Source organism: Salvelinus sp. IW2-2015, linkage group LG24 (genome assembly GCF_002910315.2).
Source record: "Salvelinus sp. IW2-2015 linkage group LG24, ASM291031v2, whole genome shotgun sequence".
Lineage (NCBI taxonomy): Eukaryota > Metazoa > Chordata > Actinopteri > Salmoniformes > Salmonidae > Salvelinus > Salvelinus sp. IW2-2015.
The window spans coordinates 7,078,789-7,103,370 of record NC_036864.1 but is presented as its reverse complement, the minus strand read 5'-3'; the positions used below and the strand labels follow the sequence as shown (position 1 = coordinate 7,103,370).

Below are 24,582 nucleotides of genomic sequence, written 5' to 3'. Positions count from 1 at the left end.
CACACTGCTATGCTTTATCTTGGCCAGGTCGCAGTTGCAAATGAGAACTTGTTCTCAACTAGCCTACCTGGTTAAATAAAGGTGAAATAAAAAATTTAAAAAAAGACAGTGTGTGCGTTTGTGTTTGTGTGCGTGCATGCATACATGTGTTTGTACGCTCCTGCTTGTGTATGTGTGCGTAGTTGTGTGTGTTTTATTGATTCTGTTTGTATGTCACCATCTGGCCCTGTTCCGTGCGTTATCCTCTTAGATGAGACAGAGAGGGGAAATTGGCTCTAAGTGGCGCGCTCGTATGCGTCGCGACAGAGGGAACACTTCTCATTAAAATGTTTGCCCAGAAAAATCTGTTCCTGAGTTAGTGTGTTAATCATGACTAATTTGTGGGAAGGCAGCAGCAGTGTAGTACTGCACATCATATGGGGGTGATCCCCACGGCAACCACAGCGTTGAGTCACTTCCTGTCATTAGTGTTGTGTGTGTGTGTGTGTGTGTGTTAGTTGTGTGTGAGCTGTACCCTAGTGTGACGAGCACTGCAAGTGTTTGATGTCACCCACTCTGGACTGGTGTCACAGGAAGACCTGAGGGCCATGCTCAGCAGCTTCCTGTTTCCCATGAGCCTCAGCACCTTCCAGAGCCTGACCTGCCGGTATGAAAGTGAACATAGTGGCACGATTGACTTAATTACTATGCTCTCTTTCTGTTACCAATTCCCTGCTGGCGACTTTCACATTTGATCTCGGTTAACCCAGAACGTTATTTGGTCAGATGCTCGATTGTGTTTACGTAGTCTGTCCACGAGAGAGTATTTCAAATTCCCACTCCACTCCCCATCCCCCAGGAGCGGTATCTGAGTCTAGCAGGGGAGCACTTCCACTTCCTTTGTTCTAATCCTTCCCTGCTTTCAGTATAGTACTACCCCATACTGAAGAGAGCCTTCAAACAGTTGGACAGGGTAAGAGACAAGTCCTCACGAAGGAGTGGGAACAAGGGACAGGAGATAGAACTAGCACAGCGTAAAAGATTCTGATAAACACGTTACTTCAGCAGATTACAGATAGGCAGACCATTAGCTGCAGCTATTGATGTCCAGGAACGGAGTTACATATGGCCACTAGTTACTCACTCAGTCACCATATGTTCACTTGACAACCATGTCAGACATCAACATCATCATGCCTCAAGTTCTATCTCGAGATGCTCAAATCAGTCCACGTCCGCCGTATGAAAACGTGATAGTGACACTAGACTTTAGCGGAGAATATATCTTCGATTAATTCACAGCGGTGTTTGATGTTGATGGGCTACAGCTATACGCGAAGCAATCATTGGTGTCCAAGTTTGAGCGTGTGTGAAGCCTATGCCAGATATGAAATCATAACATATCTGTCAGAAACTCCTCCTTTTATGGCACTAAAGAAAGAACAAAATCCCCCCCCCCATCAACTGTTTTAATAATCAATTCTGTGGGTACCAGATCAAACATGGCGTCCACACACCCCTCCCGCCAATAATTTGCTTTTCCAGACAGGCAGGTTGGAAGCCAGCCTGCATGTGTTTTAGACAGACTCTGGGGAGAAGTTGTGTTAGGCTGGGATGACGTACGCTGATGCACAGTGTGTCTGTGTGATTCACCAACCAATATAAAGCTGATAACTGTTAAAAACGACACAAGGGCAACAGACGGCTGGCTAATGGTAAAACAACACTTTTACACAAGCCTATGGCTGCTAATGTCAGAAGATCACTTTTCAACACCAACGAATAGCAACTAATGTTACCTAACTATTTTAATCAAAAACACTTTACAATTCAAAACTGGGGCTTCAAGCACAAATGTAAAGGCAACTCCTACACCTATATCCTAAACGAGGAAGAGAGCTCAAAGAGGGTGTGTCATGTCTCTCTACCGTGTAGGATAGGGAGGAGCACCAGGGCAGACCTTCATCAGGCTTTGGAAGTCCCCCAGTATAACCTGAGGGGTCCCCAGGGCTCCTGGTCCAGCCGCAGGGAGCCCCACATCCCCAGGCCTCGTCTGAGCCCAGCCCAGGTCAGAGAGCTCCTGATCCTGCTGGACCCAGAGCACACTGGGGTCATCACCCAGCCCAGCTTGAAGCTGCTCAACCCCAGGAGGGTGCACTCTGCCCCAGGGAGGGAGGCATTACACACCCCTACTGGAGGATGGAAGGAGGAGATCATGGAGGATGTGGCTCAGGTACAGGAAGTTCAGTGTGTGTGTGTTTGTTGATGTGTTGGCACATGTTCATGTGTGTGTCTGTTGACTAAGGATGAGCAGAGGGAGTTGAATGAGACTCAGTATCCACAGTGGATTGAAAAGGCACCCACGGCAGCAGACACATGGACTACCGTAAATAAACTGCAAAACACAACATAGCACAGAGTTGTTTTTCTTCTGTTTTCACCCATTTTAGTATATTGAGTAATGAAACATAGACATTAACAGTCTTCTTGTTCGTGGTGGTGTGTTGGGGTGTGTATTGAGGTGTGATACGATGTGTGTATTGGGGGGGGGGGGGTGTATTGTGGTGCGTATTGACGTGTGTATCGAGGGGTGTTATGTGGTGCGCATTGAGGTGTGTATTATGGTGTGTATATAGATGTGTATTGGTGGGTGTGTTGATGTGTGTATTGGGGGGGGGGGGGGGGGTGTATTGTGATGTGTTTGATGTGTGTATCGGGGGGTGTATTGTGGTGTGCATTGCGGTGTGTATTATGGTGTGTATATAGATGTGTATGGTGGTGTGTTGATGTGTGTATTGGGGTGGGTTTTGATGTGTGTATTGGGTGGTGTATTGGGTGTGGTGTTGAGGTGTGTATTGGGTGTGTATTGTGGTGTGGTATTGAGGTGTGTGTGTCTGCAGGTGAAGGCTTTGCTGCGGTGATCAGCTGAGTGATCAGATAGGTCCCATGCTGGAGGTTTTAGGGGACTGTGACCCTCGACAGACTGTTCGCCATGAAGACCTGAAGAAGGATCATACAATGTTATGGCCTGCCCTCTCACACAACACTTCAACAGGACTTTACGTCCTCCAAAAAACATAAAAAACGATGATTACAATTTGAACTGCTGGATAGGCGACTCTATTGGTTTATTTAAAAATATATATAAAATTGAAATTCCATACATTTTGAAGATATAATTAAAAATCTATACTACTTTTAAAAATGTTAACACATTGCATTACCTTGTTATTCTTTCCGGCATAGCCGGCTCTAGAGTGATATGTTGTGTTTGTGTCCTGTGTACTCTAGGCTGTTGTGAGTCTGGTTTAGACCAGGGTCATGCAGGGTCAGGTACAGACAGTCCCTCAGGGCCCTGGGCCTGCCTACAGGAGAGACACAGACAGGCACTATACACTACGCCCACAAGGGCTCTGACAGGTATGGAGAACAGAGGCAGAGGGAGATAGAAGGGAGAAAGTGACAGATGAAGAGAAAGAGAGGGAGACAGAGGTGACAGACAGAGACGAGGGTCCATAATAACAAAGGGTAAAGTTAAGTAACAGAGGAGTTAGAGAGGAAGTGTTTTTTTGTTCTAATGCAATATGTACTACATTTCTGCCACCAACAGACTGAACTCCCAATCCCAGAATGCCTTGGTGAACAACAGGCCAGTGCATTCCCCCAGCACCACTTTGGGGGGTCCAAGGGTTCGCACGGTGGAGAACATTATGTTCAGGAAGCTCAATGAGAGGCTGGACCACAGACACGTTACCCACGACGACCATATCCGGGCAACGGCCAGTAGCTCAGACGGAATGCTGTCGTTGAGAGATCTAAAGAAGGTCAGAAGGTCGAGACAGTCGTGTACACTTGACCTCTACTTGACCCCTGCTGGACTTGAGCTCTGCTTGGAACTAAATAAAAAGTAGAAAACTTTCAAGCTCTCAGGGCCTTGACCTTAGTGCTCCTTTACGTGAGCCACAGTTTCTTTTTATGAAGATTATGTCACCATACAGTCATTGTACAGTATATTTTCCGACACCTTTGTATAAGACATGCACCTTGCCCTAATGTAGTTGTAAGAGGTGCGTAACTGGCTGCAGGGAAGTCAGGCGCAGGAGAGCAGAACTGGGTAATAACCAGAGCAGTTTAATGAGGCAAAACCAACGGCACCCAGAACAACAAAATATGGGTTGAAATAACCACTTCGCAAACCAGTCTGAAGTGTACATACACTTTACAACAAACAATTCCAAACACAGACATGGGGGGAACAGAGGGTTATATACACGTCAAGTAATGAGGGAATGTAAACCAGGTGTGTGGGAAAACAAGACAAAACAAATGGAAAATGAAAGGTGGATCAGCGATGGCTAGAAGACCGGTGACGTCGACCGCCGAACGCCGCCCGAACAAGGAGAGGAACCGACTTCGGCGGAAGTCGTGACAGTACCCCCCCCCCCCCTTGACGCAGTTCCGCAAGCTCAACCTATCGCTTGGTTTCAAAGACGGAAAAATGTCCTGTTCAGCTTTCCTGGCTAAGTATGGTGGTACGAGTCCAGTGTGACTCTTAACTTGCCATGGCCAAGAGACTCAGACTGTTCTCTAAATTAGTGTCCTAGCAAGGGGAGTTAAAGAGAGGGTCATTCCACTTGAAAACCCCTCAGAAATCCTCAGCCCCCAACCCTCCCCAACCAGCACCCCACCCACGGCGATCAAAGGCTACCCCCCCTGCCTCCTGTAGAATGATGTCTCTGTTAGCACATGAATCATTGGAGAGCTCATTGGGATTATAAATAGAGTTTTAGAGAAGCTCTCCATCTCTCATTAGAGGAGAGGAGAGAAGCAGAATCCCTCTTATTGCTGACTGTTTGGGGTAATTATGAGCTTTGGAAGCAGAATGGAAGCAGCAGGGCACCACTAATTTGATTTAATATATATATATATATATATATATATATATATATATATATGTATATATATATATTACATTAAACAGAATCAGGACCTAAACTTAGCCATGTTTGCAAAGTGCAACATTTGTGTTTTAAAGGATTTGGAGAAAAAAAAGTACCAAGATCCTATTTAGATGTAAAATGGGTCAGGCAGTTAAAGGACTACCGACGTTGGCAGTTGTGAGGGGTCCTTTTTCTGTGTGAAAAAAACACAAATGCCTAATCTGAGTGGAAATGATAACAAAATGTCAATTTGTTGATGTCATTTCAGACACTGAGATTGCATTACAACAACCAGTAAATAGCATAAAATTGCATATTTGACACAAAAAGCCAACAAAACTGAAATGAATCCTTTAACCTTATCAATAAATATAAGAGGATAGCCTCAGTTATTAATCTTGTGCCTGACATTCTTCCTTTTTTCCTTTTGCAACTGGGAACATTAACATTTGACATGCCAAGTTCAATTCTTGGAAGTCAATCAAATAACGATAGGGATGACATTAAAGGGGCAATCTGCTGTTGTTGCATCCATTTTTGCGACTTATAAATGAATGATATGTACCCCTTGGTTCTTGAAGAATATAATTTATTACACTCAAGGGTGCGTTAATATAAGTAACACAATAAAAAAAAATCACAATCAATATCCGTACATTTAAGCTAGAGATATCAGGTTCTTTGCATGGGCTGGGTCTCAATCCACCACATCCGCCTATGTCAGCCTTCCGCATCTGCGGTGGAAGGTAGCTAAGCTACAGAGGTGTTTGTCAGACCATGAGACATCCCAAAAATCTATTATGACAGCTTTACAGAAAGGGAAGACTCTCACGAKCACGAAGGAGTTCTCCGTTTTGACTTGTCTGAAGGTAACCCATACAAACGAATAGAAGTATGGAAGTAGTTTTGTGCCAACAAAAATAAGGGGTTAAATATGTGTCCAAAAATGTCCTGAGCTTTATTATATCTCAAAGATATATGACCGACACTTCAAAACCTTATTCCTTATGATGTATTATTTGACTGTCTTTTTTTCCATTTATGAATGTGTTATTCATTGTGTTTTTAATGGGGTATAGTAGTAAAGGCCAAACTCAATATTTCATAAAATAATTGTGTACATTTTTTTTTTTATACCTAAGGGGTCTAAAATTCTAAATCAAATAGCTAAATGATCCATGGTATGACCATCCCAAAACAATTGCATATTTTAGCTTAGTAACCCCCAAAACAGCTTAGACTTTTAGAGGTTAATGCCTCATGAGCTTAGGTCAACTGCCATACCCCATCACAACCCACAATCTAAGCTTGTTTCACTCCAACGTTTGTAAACAAAGCAAATGTAAACAATCTGTATAGCTTAAAAACATGGTTACAATTATAATTTTTATATTATGTACAGTATGGTCAGTCCTTGCATCCATAGCTTTGTCTGTACATTTGAGAGTGGTTATGTTTCTTCAGCTCCTTCCCTCAGCTTTTGACTGAAACAGTGGCAGGGAACTTATATTGTTTCTACTCCGGATTGCCCCTTTAAAGTGGAAAATTTAAAGGTCCAATGCAGCTGTTTTTACCTCAATATCAAATAATTTCTGGGTAACAATTAAGTACTTAACTGTGATTGTTTTCAGTTAAAATTGTCAAAAAGAAACAAAAATATACTGAACAAAAATATAAAAACGCAACATGTAAAGTGTTGGTCCCATGAGCTGAAATAAAAGATCCCAGAAATGTTCCATACACACAAAAAGCTAATTTCTCTAAAACGTGCACAAATTTGTTTACGTCCCTGTTAGTGAGCYTTTCTCCTTTACCAAGATAATCCATCCACCTGACAGGTGTGGCATATCAGAAGCTGATTAAACAGCGTTACACAGGTAAACCTTGTTCTGGGGACAATAAAAGGCCACTCTAAAATGTGCAGTTTTGTCACACAGCACAATGCCACAGACATCACAAGTTTTGAGGGAGGGTGCTTTTGGCATGTTGACTGCAGGAATGTCCACCAGAACTGTTGCTAGAGAATTGAATGTTAATTTATCTACCATAAGCCGCTTCTAATGTCATTTTAGAGAATTTGGCAGTACATCCAACTGGCCTCACAACCGCAGACCACGTGTGACCATGCCAGCKCAGGACCTCCACATTCMGCTTCTTCACTTGCAGGATCWTCTGAGACCAGCCACCCGGACAGCTGATGAAACTGTGGGTTTTCACAACCGAAGGATTTCTGCACAAACTGTCAGAAACCATGTCAGGGAAGCTCATCTGCATGCTTGTCATCCTCACCAGGGTCTTGACCTGACTGCAGTAACCAAATACAGTGGGCAAATGCTCACCATTGATGGCSACTGGCACGCTGGAGAYGTTTAAACTGTACCGGGCAGATGGCATCGTGTGGGCGAGAGGTTTGCTCATGTCAACATTGTGAACAGAGTGCCCCATGATGGCGGTGGGGTTATGGTATGGACAGGCATAAGTTACGGACAACAAACTGAAATGCATTTTATCAATGGCAATTTGAATGCACAGAGAWACCGTGAGGATCTCTGTTTAAAGATGTCTGTGAAATCCATAGATTAGGGCCTAATTGTAACGATGTGCACTGAGAGTCGGGAAGCAAGTTCCGGGAGTGAGTGTTTTAATAAAATAAACAGACCATAATACAAAACAAGAACCTCGAACAACGCACAGACATGAAACATAAACAATGACACCTGGGGAAGGAACCAAAGGGAGTGACATATATAGGGAGGTAATCAGGGAAGTGATGGCGTCCAGGTGAGTCTGACGACATTCAGGTGCGCGTAACGATGGTGACAGGTGTGCGCTATAACTAGCAGCCTGGTGACCTAGAGGCCGGAGAGGGAGCACACGTGACACTAATGAATGTATTTAAATTGACAGATTTCCTTATATTAAACTGTAACTCAGTAAAACCTTTGAAATTGTTGCATGTTGCCTTTATATTTTTGTTCAGTGCAGTTTCTTAGCAAAGAGCAATTTCTCAAGAAAAAACGTTGCTATGATTGTCTGGGAGTGAGYAGGGGGAAACTGAAAACTCTCTTTCTAATTGGCCTATTAACTAATTTACCGCCTGGTGATATCACCAGGCAGGCCAAAACTCCATCTTACCAAAACAGGCCCTTACACTTAGCACACACACTCAGACTGGGTTATAATAAATCTATCTTTGTCGTCATCCTGGAAAAATCTTGTATCTCATTTTTTGCCGATGTTATTTAAACAAAATAATAGCACACATTGTTATGTGAACGTTTCATGACTCTAGGACTAATAAAAGTAATGTCTTGTGAACTACAGTGGCAAGAAAAAGTATGTGAACCCTTTGGAATTACCTGGATTTCTGCATAAATTTGTCAGAAATTTTCATCTGATCTTCATCTTGGTCAAAACAATAGACAAACATAGTGTGCTTAAACTAATAACACACAAATTATTGTATTTTTCTTGTCTATAAAAAACCTCACAAAATGTGAGTTTGCTATTCACAAGAGCATTGCCTGATGTGAACCTTGTCTCGACAAAGAGATCTCAGAAGACCTAAGATTAAGAATTGTTGACTTGCATAAAGCTGGAAAGGGTTGCAAAAGTTTCTCTAAAAGCCTTGATGTTCATCAGTCCACGGTAAGACAAATTGTCTATAAATGGAGAAAGTTCAGCACTGTTGCTACCATCCCTAGAAGTGGCCGTCCTGCAAAGATGACTGCTAAAGCACAGCGCAGAATGCTCAATGAGGTTAAGAAGAATCTTAGAGTGTCAACTAAAGACTTACAGAAATCTCTGTAACATGCTAACATGTCTGTTGGCGAGTCTACGATACGTTAAACACTAAACAAGAATGGTGTTCATGGGAGGACATCACAGAAGAAGCCACTGCTGTCCAAATAAAACATTGCTGCACATCTGAAGTTCACAAAAGAGCACCTGGATGTTCCACAGCGCTTCTGGCAAAATATTCTGTGGACAGATGAAACTACAGTTGAGTTGTTTGGAAGGAACACACAACACTATGTGTGTGTGGAGAAAAAACGGTACAGCACACCAACATCAAAATCTCATCCCAACTGTAAAGTATGGTGGAGGAGCATCGTGGTTTGGGGCTGCTTTGCTGCCTCAGGGCCTGGACAGCTTGCTATCATTGACAGGAAAATGAATGAAAATTTTGCAGGAGAATGTAAGGCTATCTGTCCACCAATTGAAGCTCAACAGAAGTTGGGTGATGCAACATGACTACGACCCAAAACACAGAAGTAAATCAACAACAGAATGGCTTCAACAGAAGAAAATACACCTCTGGAGTGGCCCAGTCAGAGTCCTGACCTCAACCCGATTTAAAATGCTGTGGCATGACCTCGAGAGAGCAGTTCACACCAGACATCTTAAGAATATTYTTGAACTGAAACAGTTTTGTAAAGATGAATGGTCCAAAATTCCTCCTGACCGTTGTGCAGGTCTGATCCGCAACTACAGAAAACATTTGGTTGAGGTTATTGCTGCCAAAGGAGGGTCYACCTGTTATTAAATCCAAGGGTTCACATACTTTTCTCTCCCTACARTGTGAATGTTTACGCGGTGTGTTCAATAAAGACATGAAAACGTATAATTGTTTGTGTGTTATTAGTATAAGCAGACTGTGTTTGTCTATTGTTGTGACTTAGATGAAGATCAGATCAAATTTTATGACCAATTTATGCAGAAATCCAGGTAACCAAAGGGTTCACATACGTTTTCTTGCCACTGTAGATCTGAAAACAAACAATTTTTCATTCCCTGAAAAGTTTAGTTTTTTTTCCCAGGAAGCAGACACATTTACTGATGTTGAATACTGTTGAAGAGATGTTGAACTTATGTTGAGTACTGTTGAACTGATGATGAGTACTGTTGAACTGATGATGAGTACTGTTGAACTGATGTTAAGTACTGTTAAACTGATGTTGAGTACTGTTGAACTGATGTTGAACTGATGTTGAACTGGATGTTGAGTAACTGTTGAACTGAATGTGAGTACTGTTGAACTGATGTTGAACTGATGTTGATACTGTTTGAACTGATGTTGAACTGATGTTGAGACTGATGTGAAGCTAGTTGAACTGATGTTGAACTGTGAGTTTAGTACTGTTGAGATGTGAACTGATGTTGAGTACTGTTGAACTGATGTTTGATACTGTTGAACTGATGATGAGTTACTGTTGAACTGATGTGAGTACTGTTGAACTGATGTTGAACTGATGTTGAGTACTGTTGAACTGATGTTGAAACTGATGTTGATACTGTTGACTGATGTTGAGTACTGTGAACTGATGTTGAGTACTGTTTACTGATGTTGAGTACTGTTGAACTGGATGTTGAGTACTGTTGAACTGATGTTGAACTGATGTGAGTACTGGATTGAACTGATGTTGAGTACTGTTGAAACTGATGTTGAGTATGTTGAACTGATGTTGAGTATGTGAATGAGTTGAACTGATGTTGAGTACTGTTGAACTGATGTTGAGTACTGTTGAACTGATGTTGAACGGATGTTGAGTATGTGTTGAACTGATGTTGAACTGATATAGCTTAAACTACTCTGCCTCTCCTATATTTGAGACTCTAAGGTTCCAATGACAGTGAGGCAGGAAGTTGCATTATGTGAACTTCCTGAAGGCGTTTGACCACGGGAGGGAAGGGAACCTGGTCACCACACATCGTGGATATACTCCACAAGGTTAGGCCTCTCAACACTCTATCCTCTTCTTCCTGGCTCTATTGTGAAGGCCTCTTAACTGTAAAACAACAAACAACATATACAGTTAACGTCATATTGTTTTAGCTACTTACAGTAATAAACATTTAAATTGTAACAAATGAACTGTGGCTTTTTATATAGTATTAAAACTGAGGAAGGTCCTTTCTACTTGCGTAGCTTCAGACATGCTCTCATCTGGTCAGACACACCTACTCCTACTTACCTGTCTCTCCGTCCTGGTCTCTCAGGCTTCTCTGCCTAGACAGGAGTGGGAACGGGCGGTCACCCCTTTGGAGTTCCGGCGGGTGCTGGACCATTTTTGTCCTGCCTCTCGGACCCCCAGTTCAGATTCCTGCTCGACAGAATCGAAGCTGAACTGGAGAGACACAACGGTGTACTGGAGAGACTTCCTCAACCAGTTCAACCTATGCAACCTGGACATGTGTGTTGGGTCTGTGTGTGGTGTGTTGTGGGGGGGGGTCCGTACTCGTGTTTATACGTAGGCCTTAGAGCATGTGCATTTATGCATCTGTTTTTTATGTGTGTGCGCACACCCTGAGGATTAGGTTAGACAGAGTGGTGTAGGCAGGATTCCCCAACCCAACCAGCCTCTGCCAATCAGTGAGAAAGTTGTCTCCGCCCACCTGTACACCATCACAGGAGAGAGGTGGACTTGGACCACACCCATAACGACAACCATCTCCAAAGAGGATTTGTTTTTCTGTCAGAATGATGTGTGACCGCCATTTCATGAGGCTCACCTGTGACCAGGTAACCTGACAGGGTTTGGTCTCAGTAGGCTCATACAGTATAGCTTCTTACATTTTTTATTTATTTAAGCTCTTACAAAAAAAAATACTTGGCACAATTCAATTCTACTCTATCAATGGGTTGTCATGCAGAAACAACAGGAATAGGCATACGTGCGTGTGTGTAAATMAGCTTTTTACATTTTTGATGCATTTGCCAGCCAAGATCTCTTTTGTTTTTAATTATTGCAATCAAAAACAAATTTGTATGTGTTGATAATTATTGACTACTTATTGAGAATGTTAGTCATCTGTGAAGTTCATTAAGCTTGTGTGTAAATGTGAGGGTGTGTGTATGTGTGAATATCAGTTTGAAAATGTGGGGTATGATGTGTATGTGTGTGTACTAAACGTGTAATTCCTCTCGCTCCACAGTTTGAGAGGGTGTGGGAGAAGCTGCCAGTGAATGTACTGGGGGATCTGGAGTACAGGTTAGTTCCTGAAGGACGCCAGTGGAGCTGTTGCGATAAGGGACAAGACCACAGACCCAGAGGACATCTGACCCCTGAAATCCGCATCACCATCATCCCCTAGGCTCATAGATATGATGTCATCATCACCACCATCCCCTGGGCTCATAGATATGATGTCACCATCACCACCATCCCCTGGCCCCATAGATAGGTCATCATCCCCACTAGCTCTACAGAGGCCAAAGACTGCAGGCAGCAACCTCCAACGCTCAAAGGTACAGGATCTCTCTATACATGATGCTTATCAGTTTACATATCTATCTCCATCTTTGTATTTGATAGTCCACTAGGCAGGTAGCCTAGTGGTTAGAGCGTTGGGCCAGTAACCGAAAGTTTGCTAGATCAAATACCTGAGCTGACAAGGTAAACATCTGTCGTTCTGCCCCTGAACAAGGCAGTTAACCCACTGTTCTTAGGCCGTCATTGTAAATAAGAATTCAACGTCTCAACGTCAGTGTGACCCAGAAGGAGCTAGATCGGCTGGCTGTAAAGTTCGACATGAGGGACAGTGTCATATCCTGACTTCCTACGTCACTTCCTCCTCAAATTCAAACCGCCAGCGGTCGAAGGCCTTTGAACGGCCCAGCTACCTCTCCACTACACCGGTACCTGTTACACGCCCGGTTAAACTACTCTCCCCCTATCACGCGTACCCCGGTAGGCGACTCCAGTTTAACTACTCTCCCCTCCTCACCCACTACAACCCGGTACTGATACCTACCCCTAGTTTAACTACCTCTCCTCCCCGACTACATCCGGACTCGTACACCCCAGTTTTAACTACCTCTCCCCCCTACACCGGTACACCGTAACACCGTTTAACTACCTCTCCCCTCTCCACTGCGGTACGTACAACCCGTTTAACTACCTTCTGCCCACTCCCACACCGGGTACGTAACCCCGGTTTAACTACCTCTCCCCCACTACACCGGTACTGTACACCCCGTTTAACACCTCTCCCCACTACACCGGTACGTACCCCGTTAACTACTCTCCCCACTACACCCGTACTGTACACCCCGTTTAACTACCTCCCTCCCCACTACACCGTACTGTACCCCCTGTTTAACTACCTCTCCCCACTACACCGGTACTGTACACCCTGTTTAACTACCTCTCCCTCTCCCACTACACCCCGGTACTGTACCCTTTTAACTACCTCTCCCCACTACACACCCGTACTGATCACCCCTAGTCTTAAACTACCTCTCCCACTACACCGGTACTGTCACCCCGTTTTAACTACCTCTCCCCACTACAACCGGTCACTGTTACACCCGTTTAAACTACCTCTCCCCACTACACACACCGGTACTGTACACCCTGTTTAACTACCTCTCCCCTCCCCACTACACCGCGTACTGTACCCCTTATTAACTACCTCTCCCACTACAACCGGTACTGTACACCCTAGTTTAACTACCTCTCCCCACTACACCCGGTACTGTACACCCTAGTTTAACTACCTCTCCCCACTACACCGGTACTGTACACCCCTGTTTAACTACCCTCTCCCCACTACACCGGTACTGTACACCCTAGTTTTAACTACCTCTTCCCCACTACACCGGTATGTACACCCTGTTTAAACTCACCCTCTCCTAAACCCACTACACCGGTACTGTAACCCCTGTTTAACTACCTCTCCCACTACACCGGTACTGTACCCCTAGTTTAACTACCTCTCCCCACTACACCGGTACTGTAACCCCTGTTTAACTACCTCTCCCCACTACACCGGTACTGTACACCCTAGTTTAACTACCTCTCCCCACTACACCGGTACTGATACACCCCTGTTTAACTACTTCTCTCCCACTACACCGGCTTACTCCTGTAACCCTGTTTAACTACCTTTCCCCCCTACACCAGGTACTGTACACCCTGTTTAACTACCTCTCCCCATCTACACCCGGTACTGTAACCCCTGTTTAATCTATCTCTCCCACTACACCGGTATGTACTATACCCTCTGTTTAACTACCTTCCTCCCCACTACACCGGTACTGTACACCCCGTTTAACTACCTCTCCCCACTACACCGGTACTGTTCACCCCCTAGTTTAACTACCTCTCCCCACTCTACAACCGGTACCGTACCACCCTGTTAACTACCTCTCCCCACTACACCGGTACTGTTCACCCCTGTTTAACTACCTCTCGCCCACTACACGACACCGTACTGTACACCCTGTTTAACTACCTCTCCCACTACACCGGTACGTACCCCAGTTTAACTACCTCTCCCCACTACACCGTATTGTACACCCAGTTTAACTACCTCTCCCCACTACACCGGTATTGTACACCCTGTTTAACTACCTATCCCTACTACACGGTATGTACACCCCTGTTTAACTATCCTATCCCTACTACACCGTATTGTACACCCCTGTTTACTACCTCCCACTACACCGGTATTGTACACCCCCTGTTTAATACCTACCATACTACCACGTATTGTTACACCTGTTTAACTACCTATCCTACTACCACTAACCCCGGTATTGTACACCCCTGTTTAACTACCTACCCCTACTACACCGTATTGTACACCCCTGTTTAACTACCTTCCCTACTACACCGGTATTGTACACCCTGTTTAACTACCTTCCCACTACACCGGTATTGTACACCCCTGTTTAACTACCTTCCCACTACACCGTATTGTACACCGTTTAACTACCTATCCCTACTACACCGGTATTGTACACCCTGTTTAACTACTACCCTACACCCGGTATGTAACCCCTGTTTAACTACCCTCCCCACTACACGCGTATTGTATCACCCCAATTAACTACCTCTGCCCACTACACCTGGTATTGTACACCCCTGTTTAACTACCTACCCTACTACACCGGTATTGTACACCCCTGTTTAACTACCTCTCCCCTACTACACCGGTATTGTACAAACCCAGTTTAAACTTACTGTCAACACGGTGCTGTATGAACATAAATGTTTTTACTGCAGAAACTGTGGTAAATTAGTATTTGGGGAGAGAGAGAAAACAGATATTTTATCTTCCTCTTTTGTCATACTACTCTTTTCTCTTTCTCTGGTCCGTTGTTGGCTCATTAACTGTCCCTTTTTCTGGGGACGGTGTCCGGGGAGTGGGTATGTAAAGTAAAACGAGGGGGGGGTGGTGGTGGGTTTCCAGATTGTGTATACTCAGTGGGGACCTCTCCCACCCTCGGGCTCTCTGCTGTCTCCTTGACAACCATATTCGTCAAGTTTGGTGATTTGTGTGCTTTTGGCACAATGAGGTATGTTAATAAAAGCTTAGAAAATTGACACYCGGGTGGCCAGGTTGGAGAAGATCCCCGCCCAATGGGCTACTAAACATTAGCAGTAAGCAGGGCCCKAAGCCTCACCAGAGTGAGTGGGTGAGAGCTTGTCTGGCAACCTGCGAGCTGCAAATCATCCAAACCCCCTCTCGTACTGGCTTTGGTTCACAATTATAACCCTCATTATCTACTAACCAAACCAACCATCTGTGTGATAAATCAGAGACCTAGCCTGACGAATCGCACTGTCGTCCGCCACATACTTTAGTCTGACTCTGCCATCGTTGAAGTTGTTAGTGGTGACGAGGGGCGTTGTACAAAACAACGTCATCAGCGATTGGATGGTCTCTAACAAATCAAAGTATCAAAGCCAATGACGGATTTTTTCAAACCGCCGCTGTACCCATGTGTGCTCCGGCTCTGGCCGAACCCATCGGTTTCTGGACCATTCAGACGGCCGCGAATGTGTTGGCATTCGGTTAAGGGTCGGGTAGGTACTCAGATCCAGACTCACTGCGGAGAGGAAACTAACATCCGTGGGTGTGGCGTAACGTTTGGCCAGAGCAAGGAGTCTGGGTAGCCAGGCAACCAGATACCCCCTGTGTGCTTAATGCTGGAACAGTCTTTCAGAAAAGTTCATAAAGACTGCTACTTTACTGAGTTACACTCATAATTTAAGGTGTACAAAATAGAAATATGATTGGAATGATTACATCCATGCAATGGTCTTTAAGTGTTTGTTAACTCTGCTCTGTCCTCTCTGGCCTTCTCTGGTCCTGATGCGGTCTGGTTGTGGTTCCCTTGCGGTCCAGATGAGTGGGGGTGTTCTCAGTAGACAGTGTGTGGAAGCCATGCTGAGGCTCTATGGCCCGGTCCAGCAGTTCTGGCGCTCCTTGAGGCAAAACTTTGTTACCTTGGACCACAACCACAGTGGCAAAATCTCCATCAAGGAATTCAGAAAGGTATAGTCCAACAATCTACTGTTTGACCATTATTTAAAAAGCTGTTTACTAATAACACGTCACACACACACACACACCAGATAATCCTGATTGTGTATTTCTACAGGTACTAAGGCAGTTCAGAGTGAACCTATCTGAGGAAGAATTCTTCCACCTCACCTCTTTCTTTGACAAGAACACTACGGGGAAGATCTCCTACAATGACTTCCTACGGGGCTTCCTACACTGACCTCTAATCTCTGCCATCTAACTATGGCCCTACTGTAGGCTCCTGTGAAGGTTTAGCTAGTTATCACTGATAAATCAGTCCATATTGATCGCTATAATTTTACTGCACCACTGAGTGAAGGAGGYATACACAGWATTATTACAAAATCATGTCATATAAATTAAAACATATAAAGTGATGTATTATCAAAAATATATATTGTCGAGGGTTTTCTCCCAATATCTTCCCCTGGCATATCTACAGCTTTTTCTCCCTCTAGCATACCGATTTATCTCTCCGCTGTATGACTTTATGATACTGATTGCTTTCCGAACCAAACCCAACCAAATAAAGTGCTTTTGGATGATGTACGGACGCTGCAACATGCAGGGGGACTGTCTTTGTTCCCATCTGACGGGAAACGAAATGGATGACAAGGAGAAGGAGAGGGCGTTTGTCATTCATGAGATAGACGGCATCACCGTTGCAAGACAGAACCCAGAGAGAGAGAGAGAGATCATTATCTAAATAATCTACAGAAAGATGGAGAGAGTGAACAACTGAAGGGGCCAATGGAGATGGAGTGTGAGACCATGAAAAGATAGAGAGGGAGGGATAGAAGGAAAATAAAGAGAGAGTGGAGATGGGAGTCTATATGATAGGTACTGTATTAATGGTGTAAAGCGAAAAGCCATCCGCAAATAAATTACCCCATCTCCTCCGGGATTACTAATGTAATTATTTGAACGAGGGTTCTCATTAGAATGTGCAGAGGTGTGGAAGAACCAAGCTATCAAATGAGAGATGAGGAACCCAGGTTTAGACACTGGAAATTAACTCTGGTCCCGGCTCACTTAATTGATATGAGACACATACGTTTGATTGGTGCAAAAGAGCCAAGCTGAAAAAGAAACAATCACCACACTTTTTTTTTGCCACAGAACAAAAGAAAAGAAAGGAGGAAAACTTACACAAAGAAAGAGTTTGGGGAAGAAAAGGAGGGATGATCCATTGGTCACAGATAAGGTTTAATTAAATTTGTGTAGATAATCTCTCAGAAAACCAGAAGCAGGTAGTTTTAAGAAAGGTATTTTACATTTACAGAGTTGTCTCCAGGGGCAACACATTATACAATACCATTCTAAAATGGTTAGATTTTTTTCTCTTTTCACATGAAAAAATATTGTACATCATTAAAGCAATAAAATAAAAAATTATAGTTAGTATATCCCAAACAATGGTAACAATGATATACAATACAAGCAGATTGTCATCAAAAGTTATTAGATTCAGAACAGCATGCCCCAAGGAACGAACGAGAAATACAACGGCAAAACTTTTGAGTTTTCAAAGAAAACAGGAAATACAGAATACAGCTATTGAGGCACAGTGCATCAAAAGTGAGACATTTCAAAGTTATGGTTGAAAGAGAATAGTAAGAAATGGTGAAAAACAAACATTTCCCCCGCAGAAATCTTTAAAAGAAAGTACGATGATACAAACACAGACCCCCCCCYACCCCCGCTTAAGCATGTTCTCAGGATGCTTACCCCCTGGCTCTATCCACACGCACACAATCGCACACAGGTATACACCCACATACAGTATTCACACGCACTTATATGTAAACACTCTATTCCTACAACAGCCCACTAATCTGCCCCATTAAGACGTAGCCCAGCTAGCACAATGTGCAGAACAGCAGTGAAACACCAGTGACCCTGGGAATAAAACGTAGCCAGAGGGGATGTTCATATATAATGTCTGAGAGCAGAGAGATCAAACAGGGATGTTGTCATGTTATGCTAACCACACTTTGAGCTCAGCTAGCCAACCAAAGACTTTGGCTGCCAGACGAGCAGAGGAAGGACGCTCATTCACAAGTGCTTTCGAAATAAAAATGTTACCCTTTTTTACGCAGACAACTGCTTGACAACATGAAAGAGTTAATAATAGCCACACGGGGTGTGGGTAACCCCGTGCACTCAAAAAAAGTATAGGCTAAAAACAACCCAATTTAGCGTTGGTTAAATAGTGGCCAGAACACATGTTGGGTTATTTTTGACCAAGCCAGTTGGGTTGCATGAATGACCCAACATGTTGGGTGGTTGGGATTACCCAAACATGGGTTAATGTAACCATCAGTTGGGTGTTTTTGACTCTCATGCTGAGTTGACCTAGAAGCTGGGTCTTATTTAACGTAATCCTTAGGTTATTTTCAGGTGGCATGGTTTATTAGGGGCGTGGCTTTCAGCTAGATCTTATTGGCCACCCGTGAGAGTAAATGTCATTCCTGTTCATCATCTTKAATTTACATACTGCAAATTAAAATGTCAATAACATGTTTTTCACACATTCGTCTGTAATATTAAGATTATTTATGACTTATTATAAGGTATACCACCTTATTGTATCCCAACAATGGGACTTACGTAGGTTTTAGGGAACTTATACACTTCTGTAAGCGTCATTGAAGCTACAACATTTTAAATGTTCGACCTTAATATGTGATAACTATGCAACAGAACAGATGAACAGGAATGACATTTATTCTCATGGGTGACTGAACAGAACGACAGTATCTGAAAGCCACGCCCCTACTAAACTACGCCTCCTGTCTTCTGATCTGACCCGCTGGGTCATAACTCAATAACCCGGCACCAATAACCCTGAAGTGTTTAAAGGAAACAACTCATGAGTTGAGTCAACCAAACAACCCAGCATTTTTTAGAGTGTAACATAGTGCAGATATCATTATACAGTAATAAGCATTTATTAGCCTATACAAGAAAGAACTGAACTTAGAATAAAATGTAAACATTGTTTCTGCACTGGCTCTTTTTTTAACAACACACACACATATTTAACAACATCTGAAGTAATCCTTGATTGCTAACATGTTTTTACAATGACAGGTGACGTAGATGTATAGTTCCGACTTCTTGACCAGTTACGGTACATTAGGCCTACACCTCATRGTCATCCATTGGTCCACTAAGAGTTCAAAGTTCATTCCCATGATACATCTCTCCCAGAAAGGGCACCATGGAGCAGCGAGAACATTCCAGACACCGCTGCTTCTGTACAGGGTCGGGAGCGAACACATTTYCCAATCCGCTCCGTTGGCTATTACGTATTTCCAGTATTCCGTACCAGGAATCAAAATCTTGCAGACTTCCCAGCCGGTGACCTCGGAATAAACTTGTCAGGATCACGGCACATGAGCCAGGGATGAGACGGTGAGCTGATTACACATGCAACGAGGGATGGAGGGGGGAAGAAGGAGAGAGGYGGAAAAAACAGAAGGGAAGAGAGGAAGAGAAGAGATCCCTCTCCCCTGGTTAAGAGGCTTACTGAGAGTTGTAATGAGACCCAGGGGAGTGGTGTCAACACGTTTGACACTTATACTCACACACAGCCCGTGGCAGAGACCTCCCGCTGCCCTCACACACACACTTTGATCTTCTCAACCAACCACTCTTGATCTCTCTTCTCACACACACACACCTTCCTATTCCCTAGCAAACACACACACACACACACACAACACACACCACACACACACCACACACACACACTTTGATCACACACACACAACACACACACACCACACACAAGCACCACACACACCCACCCAACACAACACTACCAACCACACACACACACACACACACCACAACACACACCACCATGCCCAAGGCCTGAGGAGAGAGAGAGAGAGAGAGAGAGAGAGAGAGAGAGAGAGAGAGAGAGAGAGAGAGAGTGGAGAGTGAAACAAGAGGTGCAGATGAAAAGAGGGATCAAGAGAAAAAGGGATGAGGGGAAAGCAGTGTTTTAATCTGCAGTGCAGGAAGTGTGATATCAGAGTACTGTCAGGGGTATCCATTCTGTGCTGGCAAACAGCTCCACAAAGTCAAACATGGACATTGGGTTAATGTTCTGAAACCCTACTGGTAAGTGTTCAATCACTCCCCAGGGAAGGTCTCAAATGAACGGTGGACCACACTGTCACAATGTCAAAACGTCGCCAATGAGCAACTTCCACTGGTGGCTTAACAGAGTCCTCTATGAGGAAGCAAGAGAGAATGAGTGTTACCCAGTGTCTTCTTCTGAGAGAAAGACTGTGAGTTCAAACAGTGACACAGGATACACTGTTCCCCTGTCCTCTTCTCTACCTGACAGCCAGGTCAGATTGTCAGTGCAGTAGAAGTGCAACAGAAGATTTACAGACTAATGCTGACATGTCCATATGAGAGATGAGGCATCTGGGGTCTGTCTTTTGCCTTACTTTTGAGTTTCTAAGAGCTTTTGTTGAAATAAAGGAATGACAGTATATAAAAGAACATCGATGGATTTGCCAAGTGAGGATTGGCAACAGTGCCTGTCTCTTTAGACACACACATCGTCTGTAAGAGACTTGGGCTTGTGTGTGTGTGTTGTGCCACACACACACACACACACACACACACACACACACACACACGCACACACACACACACAGCATCCGTTAGAGCATTGACTATAAACAGTACTCCACCACACCTGCCCACCACCCTCACCTACCTGCCTTCCCACCACTAGGTTCCTGATTGGAGGGGGGCTCAGCAGGGCGGGGCTTCTCTAGTCATGTGGTCCTGGTGGGATTGGGCAGGTCGAAGACGATGGGCGGGTTCATGGGCTGGAAGTTGACGGTGCAGGCCGAGGCGTTGACGAACGTGGTGGTGCCGTCTGTCATCATACCATAACCTGGAGGAGGTAGAGGAGAGAGGAGGGGAGACGACTGTTAGAGAGGGAGAGAAAGACAGACTGACAGTAACACTCATTTGTTCATTGACTTCTTTACACTCTCTCTACATTTCCCTTTATTATGTCAATACATGTTTCACACATTCTCTGTAATATTAAGATTAGTTTAGCTTTTATAAGGTTAGTCCACTTATTGTTCCAACAATGGGTAGACTTACGTAGGTTTAGGACTTTAGCACTTCTGTAAGCGTCATTGGAAGCATACAACATTTTAAATGTTCGACTTTAATATGTGATACTATGGCAACAGAACAGATGACGGAATGAATTTATTCTCATGGGGACTGAACAGACGACAGTATGCTGCAGCCACTAAACTACGCCTCTTTTTGAACTTGACCGCTGGGTCATTAACTCAATAATCCCGCACATAACTGAAGTGTTTAAAGAAAAACTATGAAGTTTGAGTCAAAACAACCAGCATTTTTAGAGTGTACATAGTGCAGACTATCATTATACAGTATAAGGCATTTATAGCCTATATCAAGAAAGGAACTGAACTATGAATAAATGTAACATTGTTTCTGCAGTTTTTTTGGCTCCTTTTTTTAACAACACACACACATATTAACACATCTGAAGTAATCCTTGATTGCTACATGTTTTTACACATGAAAGTGAACGTCGATGTATAGTTCGATTCTTGACCATCGGTACACTTAGGCCTACACTCATTCGTCTCCATTGGTCACTAAAGACTTAAAAGTTCATTCCCAATGATCATCTTCTCGAAGGGCCACATGGAGCAGCGAGAACTTCCAGACCGCTGCTTCTGTCAGGGTCGGGAGCGAAACCCTTAGCCAATCCGCTCGTTGTATTACGTATTTCAGTGATTCGTACCAGGAATCAATCTTGCGACTTCCAGCCGGTGACCTGAATAAACTTGCAGATACGGCAGATGAGCAGGGATGAAGACGGTGAGCTGATTACACATGCAACGAGGATGAGGGGGAAGAACAGGAGAGAGGGAGGAAAAAAGAAGGAAGAGAGGAAAGAGAAGAGATCCCTCCCTCTGTTAAAGGGTTACTGGAAGAGTTGTAATGAGACCAGGGAGTGGTGTCAACACGTTTGACACTTATCTCACACACACGTGCAGAGCTCCGCTGCCCTCACACACACACAACACACACTTTTGATCTTCTCAACCACACACCTTGATCTCTGCTCCACACATCACACACACACACACACACACACACACACACACACACACACACACACACACACACACACATCACACACACACACACACCACACCATGCCCACGGCCTGAGAGAGAGCAGAGAGAGAGGAGAGAGAGAGAGCGGAGAGAGAAGAGAGAGAGGAGAAGAGAGAGAGAGGGGAGAGAGAGAGAGAGAGAGAGAGGAGAGGAGAGGAGGAGAGAAGGAGGAGAGAGGAGAGAGAGCGAGAGAGAGAGAGTGGGAAGTGAAAACTAGAGGGGCAGAGGAAAAGGGATCAAGAGAAAAAGGGATGAGGGGAAAGCAGTGTTTTAATCTGCAGTGCAAGGAAGTGTGATATCAGAGTATTGTCAGGGGTATCCATTCTGTGCTGGCAAACAGCTCCACAAAGTCAAGCATGGACATTGGGTTAATGTTCTGAAACCCTACTGGTAAGTGTTCAATCACTACCCCAGGAAGGTCTCAAATGAACGGTGGACCACACTGTCACAATGTCAAACGTCGCCAATGAGGAACTTCCACTGGTGGCTTACAGAGTCCTCTATGAGGAAGCAGAGAGAAGAGTGTTTACCCAGTGTCTTCTTCTGAGAGAAAGACTGTGAGTTCAAACAGTGCACAGGAGACACTGTCCCCCTGTCCCTCTTCCTACCTGACGCCAGGTCAGATTGTCAGTGCAGTAGAAGTGCAACAGAGATTTACAGACTAATGCTGACATGTCCATATGAGAGATGAGCATCTGGGGTCTGTCTTTTGCTTTACTTTTGGAGTTTCTAAGAGCTTTTGTTGAAATAAGGAATGACAGTATAAAGAACATCGATGGATTTGCCAAGTGAGGATTGGCAACAGTGCTGTCTCTTTAGCACACACATCGTTCTGAAGAGACTTGGGCTTGTGTGTGTGTGTTTGTGCCACACCACACACAACCACACACAACACACACACACAGCAACACACACAACAGCATCGTTAGAGCATTGACTATAAACAGTACTCCACCACCGCCACCACCCTCACCTATCTGCCTTCCCACCACTTGCTCCTGATTGGGGGGGGCTCAGCAGGGCGGGGCTTCTCTAGTCATGTGGTCCTGGTGGGATTGGGCAGGTCGAAGACGATGGGCGGGTTATGGGTTGGAAGTTGACGGTGCAGGCGAGGCGTGACGAACGTGGTGGTGCCGTCTGTCACATACCATAACCTGGAGAGGTAGAGGAAGAGGAGGGGAAGACGACTGTTAGAGAGGCGAGAGAAAGACAGACTGACAGTAACACTCATTTGTCATTGACTTCTTTACACTCTCTACATTTCCTTTTTTTACCAAGTCTCCACATCTAGCACTGAACAGCGGCAACTGCATCTGGTATGACATGTAGGAAATGATTTTACAGGTGAATATTTTTGGGCCTTTTTCGATCCATCAGAATGACCGGTCTGATATAAGAACGTGTGACAAATGACAAAAGCTACAATTCCTTTTCTCTCCCTTCTTCCTGCTCCAATCTATCTCAGTCGCACAGACTCACACGCAGGGCTAAATCCGGCCTGTTCCCCCTGTGGTGAATCTGTCTATTTAATAATTCTGTGTCCTCTCCGAAGGGGCCATGGTGCTCCGGGGGACCCACGCTGACCTGCTAACCCAAAAAAAGAATCATCAGCTGGAGAGAAAGGCCTCCCAGTCCCCTGCCTGGATGAGAAACTGCCGTACCACTTCCAGGCATAATGTATGCCTTTAATAGAATCAAATACAGCCTCGTGGCAAGAATCCATAAACGAGTCATAATGACGCATTCCAGAGACCTTGTGCTACAAGATCGATAATCTGATTTAAATATATGGCTTGTGAGCAGTATGAGAACTCATTCATACAGAATGAAAGTGCTGTGTGTGTATGTGTGTGTTGTGGTGTGTGGTGTGTACCTTCGTGGATGTGTCCGACAGTGTAGCTTGGGCTGTACTCTCCTCTGGACAGTGTTGAGCAGCTCCATACAGCCCACCCGCTGCATCTTCTTAGGAACCCAGTCAAGGGAACCCTGCCACACGTGTGGCACGGGTGAGAGAGAGAGAAGAGAGAGAGAGGAGAGAGAGAGAGAGGAGAGAGAGAGAGAGAGAGAGAGAGAGAGAGAGAGTAGAGAGAGACGACGAGGAGGGGGAGAGAGGGGAGGAGAAGAAGAGAGAGAGAGAGTAGAGA

General features: G+C 44.4%; 1 protein-coding gene and 1 pseudogene across 1 annotated transcript in view; both read right to left on the bottom strand.

The window, feature by feature from the left end:
• LOC111951349 (signal peptide, CUB and EGF-like domain-containing protein 1) overlaps nt 1-24,582 on the bottom strand; it is a 327,661-nt pseudogene that overhangs the window by 152,707 nt on the left and 150,372 nt on the right.
• The window catches only part of mpped1 (metallophosphoesterase domain containing 1), a 53,613-nt gene continuing 49,163 nt past the window's right edge, over nt 20,133-24,582 (bottom strand). The window contains 3 exon segments of the mRNA XM_023969479.2: nt 20,133-21,159; nt 24,312-24,331; nt 24,333-24,425. Of these exon segments, the coding sequence (XP_023825247.1) occupies nt 21,038-21,159; nt 24,312-24,331; nt 24,333-24,425 (235 nt within the window). The 3' untranslated portion in view covers nt 20,133-21,037.